Below are 5,000 nucleotides of genomic sequence, written 5' to 3' on the forward strand. Positions count from 1 at the left end.
TTGGGTGTCCAGAACAAGATCAACCCTCCGGTGAACAGATCATAAAAATCTAATGGCGAGAACATGGCCCACGCACGACGCGTCTAAAGTTCTCGGCTTGACGGAAAACGAGATATGAAGAAGATTATGTGTATCATGCTTTTACAACCAATGTGCCGTGTATGTATTATGCTACTTCCTCAGTAACGAGTCGGCGACCATGGCAAGCTAGTCCAGGCTTAAGGAGAGACGCGTTGAGGACAGAATTCGCCATCCACGGTTGTAAACGAAATGTTGCAAAGTGGGCTGCGAAAAAAGAGCCAGGCCCTAGATCGACTAGAACGACTGCGGATTCCGAAGTCAAATCTTAATTCTTGGATCTTGAGTTATCTTAAAAATCTATAATTTATTTAAATTTTTAGAGAAGACAAAATCTTGAAATTCACCACTGCTCAAAGAGAAGCGTATAGGGGCAGACGAATGCAAGCAAGAAGCATGAAAGATGAAAGACGCAATCCTTGAAAGATAAACAGCAGAAAGAAGAGGTGGTAATATGGTAATAACTAGACGATTTATTCATTCATCATATATAACATCAAGTAAGGAGCGAACACCGAAGTAAAAATAACAGATTGTCCATACAAGTGATTAAAGATCTATCACTTGCGAGATTTCACACAAGATTACTCAGGGGCTGCGGTCATAACTGAACAAAAAAATCTTAAATCTATGGAAGGGTCATGAGATGTTTAGGCAAGGGCGAGGACACCAGCGACGGCGAGGACGACAGAGGCGACACCCGCAGAAGCAGTGAGAGAAGCACCGGAAGACTAGATGACGCGTCAGGATATGCAATAAAACATGTCGGATCAACTTACAGTGTTGGGGAGAGTAGAGTTGGATCCAGAAGCAGAAGCAGAAGCAGAAGAGCCAGAGGAGGCAGCACTGGTGGCAGCACTGGCGCTGGAGGCGGCGGTGGTGGCAACCACGGTGGCAGAGGTGCTGCTAGAGCTCGCGCTGGAAGCAGCAGAGCTAGAGGAGGAAGCGGAAGAGGAAGAGCTTGAAGAAGCAGAGGAAGAAGAGTCGCCGTCGGAGGTAATGTTGAACTGTTCAGACTGGGCGAGGATACCAGAGTTTTTCGCGTCAGTAGAGACCAAATTGATCTGGAAGGCAACACCGGTGGGCCAAGCGCCATCTGGGTAGGTGACGGTCGCAGAGTTGGTTGTACCAGTGTCGCCGGTGGATTGGTTGGCGACGAGGGTGACAGGAGAGTTGGTAAGGTAGCCGGCCTAAATGATGAGGTCAGTGCACGTTCGCTGACTGGACGCGAAATCTGAAGGGTGGCGAAGGCGGCACGAGCACAAAGGATGCAGATGGGGACAATGTAATATCGACCAGCCATGCTTTATCCCAATGACTACGCTGTGCCACCCCCGCCTCGACGCGTCCGCAAAAATTACTCACCTGGTTGACCAACTGGATCTCAAAGCTGGTGGGGTCAGTGTCGACAGCTTTCCACTCAACAGTCTGAGAGCCGCTGGACTCCCAGACAGTGTCCTTGGTAGGAGACTCCACGCTGATGGCGTTGGAGAGGGCGAGGGAAGCGAGGAAAGACGCGATGATGGCGGCAGAGTGCATTGTGTAAAGTGGGCTTGTGTGTGTGTGTTAGAGTGAAAGTTGGAGTTGAGAGCTGAAAGAGCGAAGTTGGTTGTTTATAAAGCTTTTTGGCGGAGACTGAAATGCAAGGAGAGGCGATGGAAAAAAAGAAGGGAGAGACGAGGAATAGCAGTGCTTTTAAAAGGGCAACGAGAAAATACAACGCACGGACGGCGGGAGCACGCGCGGAAACTCGAAAACAACGCGTCTCCAGGGCACGGCTGTCCCTGACACCTGAGCTTTGCCGCGATTCAGGGTTCTTCCCTGTTTATTTGCTCCCGCTGGGCAGCCCCGGCACACGCCGACGCGCTAAGAGGACGCAAAAAGCTACTCCTCTTCTGTAATACGGAGCGACCAAGCGACGAGCAATGGCGGACTGATGGGCACCGACGGATGCAGCATATGCATGCTGCTCTGGGGCTTGACGGCGGTGAAGAGGTGGCCGACGGGATGCTCACCGAACAGATTATGGCTGTAGGCGGCGTAGAAAATAACATCGCGTCGCTCGGCGGAAAGCGCGGGAAAACAATGCGGGCATAGTCGCCGGTGGTGGAGGTGGACACAGCCTTGGAATTCCACCTCGTCTAACCGTTGAGAGGATCCTCAAGGCTATGCTGCAGTGAGCTTCCGCCTCATTCGCCCACTTCTGTCGTTTTCCCACCGCCCACTGCTTTTGTCATGTCTGTTTATGCATATGCATTTTTCGTTATCTTAACCATTCGGAGATGATCGACAAACGAACAAGTTCATTAACAATCAACGAAGGATGATTATTAGAGGGATCATTCGAATTTTAATAAGCACCAGCTGCTTCTCAAAACGGCAAATCAATGGCTGAAAAAGGTGTTAAAGGCAGTGCCCTCACTTATTCGTTTTCAAGTCTCATATACATGCTGTAAATCGAAACCAGCCGATAAAGCGGTGCACAACACAAAATCAACGTAGTAGTATAACCAACAACACTCCCAAGACGGCTAATCGCTTCGTCGTTCTCAATCATCATACGGCAAGCCGACTTTTCCTCAGCGTGCAGGGATACACCCTATTTCGGCGTCTTGTCCCGTTGCAGCATAGCCGGGAGGCACATGCTTAACACTGGGAAAGTGTACAGAAACCGCTTTCACTTCTGGCAAGATAATGTATGATTTCCGGTTACGCGACGATGAGCTTGTCGTAGAGGAGGTCGAACCCGTTGACGAAAGCGGTCTTCTACTGATTGCCGTCGTCCATTGAACGTCTTGTGAGGATTCACTCACTCTTCGTGCCGTCCTCGTGGTAATGAGAATGTCCTTCATTGCTTCCATGTAAACGCCTGGATCTTTCATCCGCGCGGCGCAATCACCCTGGGACTGAAATGGTTCACAGTTCCAAGACGACTTGGACGGCTGCTCGAGGTCCAAGGACGATCGACACATGCAATCCGACGACGTTGGAGAGAAGCAAGTGTATCCACTGCTAGCAATCCCGGAGCAAATCACTGAAGGCAGGTCTAGCGGCTGTGTCGTGACCCTAGTCAACAGAGTCGTGATACTAGACGAGTAAAAGAGAAACTCACGCTGGAAGATGGTGCCACGCGTCTCCCATGGACACTGATATCAGACATGACGAGTGGCCGAGGCCAATGGGGCTACCAATCGCTCAGCAAAAGTTTTTTAAAAATCGTTTGGATATTTATTATTTTATTTACAACTTACCGGATTCCCCGTGGAAGTTGACGCTTTGCTAGACACCGATTCGGCATCGTAAACGATCTTATTTGGAGGCGTGGTTGGACGAAGAGAGAAAGATGATAGAGAGGTGCGCAAACTTATTTTCTTCCTCATAATGGCGAAAAAAAAAGTGAGATAGCAAAGAGACCTGTAAAAGCCAAAAGGAATAAAGAACACAATAGCATTCTCACATTTTCTTCATCCTCGAGGGTCGCCTGAGAATTGCTTGTCATGGCGGCTGACTTTTGCGCCATCACCCAAAATCTGGAATCTGTTAAAATCGATTGATCCGGCGTGTGTGTGAATAAGAAAGTCGCACCGTGCGCAACCGCAGTGCAGCCAATTATCCCCGAGATTACATATCTACCCTTACAAGGATAAACCTAGACATTAACGATCATAGCTCGGCTTGATTTTACGAGCCTTCGAGGACTCAGTTCGTTATAACGGACGAACAACCGCGCATGCAGGTGTGATGGTGGTTCTAATGATTGATCGTTGATCATTGACTGGTGGCTTGTCGCTTATTTTGAACGTGGGGCGCACGCAAGAAGTGCGGAAGTTGTTAAAGCCCGTCACGTGACTATGTCAACAGCTGAAACATCCAAAATGTGATCCGTTTGTTCAAGTATACTGGCGAAACGTGGGACATGCCAGACCACTAAGGAGCTTATTAAGAGGTGAGCTGCCAAAGCATGAGCCCAGATACAATAGATCAAAATGTTCTGATAGGTTGTGTGTCAATGAACACAATGACAAGATGCATATGCGCCCTTCCTTCTTCCTATTACCCTTACCCTTCTAGAATTAGATTTAAGCCTTGACAAAGTCAACGCCCTTCTTGATGTTCTTGACAAGGCTGTTCAAAACATCAGCGATATCCTTACGCACAAGCAAAGATTTTAAACTTACTCGGGGAGACAGGCCTTGAGCAACTCCTGTTCCTCAGCGCTCAACTGGCCAACAGGGTTGATCTTCTTGACACCCTCAGGGCCGAGTTCAACGTTGGAGGCAAAGTACTCGACACCCTCAGACTCGTACAAGGGAGACTTGACGAAAGTAGGCTCGACGATGCCGGTCTCGCCGTTCAACGCTCGGATAAGAGAGTCGGTGAATCGGGCACCAGCTATAATCGGGATCAGTCATTGTACATTGCAACGCGTAACACGAGCAAAAGAAAAACATACCGTAACCCATGGAGAGGGTGGCGGAACCGGTACCGGCCTTGGCCTTCACAACCTCGTCACCACCAAACTGGATCCTGTTGACAAGGGCCTTGTAAGCCTCACCGCTGACGTCCTTGCCCTCGGGGGTCTGAGAGAGGAGAGGGACGATGGTGACACCAGAGTGACCACCGACAACGGTGACCTTGATGTCCTTCGGGTCCTTGCCCTTGATCTCACCGAGGAATCGGGAAGCTCGGACAACGTCAAGGGTGGTGATACCAAAGACCCTCTTCTCGTCAAAGACGCCCTTCTTCTTCAAGACCTCGGCGAAGATGGGGACGGTGGAGTTGACGGGGTTAGAGATGATACCGATGAAAGCCTTGGGGCAGTACTCAGCACAGGCCTCGGCGAGGTCACGGACGATAGATGCGTTGGTGTTCTACCATAAAGTTAGTTTCTGCGTAACCTGCCCAAGATTGGGACTTCAAGG

The 5,000-nt window shown here is 49.6% G+C and overlaps 3 protein-coding genes across 3 annotated transcripts in view; 1 reads left to right on the forward strand and 2 right to left on the reverse strand.

Moving 5' to 3' along the window:
- Positions 1–45, forward strand: part of CNBG1260 (hypothetical protein) — a gene marked incomplete at both ends in the record, with an annotated part of 2,145 nt that extends 2,100 nt beyond the window's left edge. The window contains one exon of the mRNA XM_769387.1: positions 1–45. This exon is cut by the window's left edge and continues 44 nt beyond it. Coding sequence (XP_774480.1) covers positions 1–45 — 45 coding nt within the window.
- A 683-nt stretch (positions 46–728) lies between these two features.
- On the reverse strand, positions 729–1,617 carry CNBG1270 (hypothetical protein; the record flags this gene model as incomplete). The annotated part of the gene is made up of 3 exons (XM_769388.1): positions 729–809; positions 858–1,268; positions 1,444–1,617. The coding sequence occupies 3 exons, from the start codon at positions 1,615–1,617 to the stop codon at positions 729–731; spliced, it is 666 nt and encodes a 221-aa protein (XP_774481.1).
- Positions 1,618–4,157: 2,540 nt separating this feature from the next.
- The window catches only part of CNBG1280 (hypothetical protein), a gene marked incomplete at both ends in the record, with an annotated part of 1,472 nt that continues 629 nt past the window's right edge, over positions 4,158–5,000 (reverse strand). Inside the window, 3 exons of the mRNA XM_769389.1 lie at positions 4,158–4,203; positions 4,257–4,470; positions 4,532–4,949. Of these exons, the coding sequence (XP_774482.1) occupies positions 4,158–4,203; positions 4,257–4,470; positions 4,532–4,949 (678 nt within the window). The remainder of the gene's footprint in view (positions 4,204–4,256; positions 4,471–4,531; positions 4,950–5,000) is intronic.

Source organism: Cryptococcus neoformans, chromosome 7 (genome assembly GCF_000149385.1).
Source record: "Cryptococcus neoformans var. neoformans B-3501A chromosome 7, whole genome shotgun sequence".
NCBI lineage: Eukaryota > Fungi > Basidiomycota > Tremellomycetes > Tremellales > Cryptococcaceae > Cryptococcus > Cryptococcus deneoformans.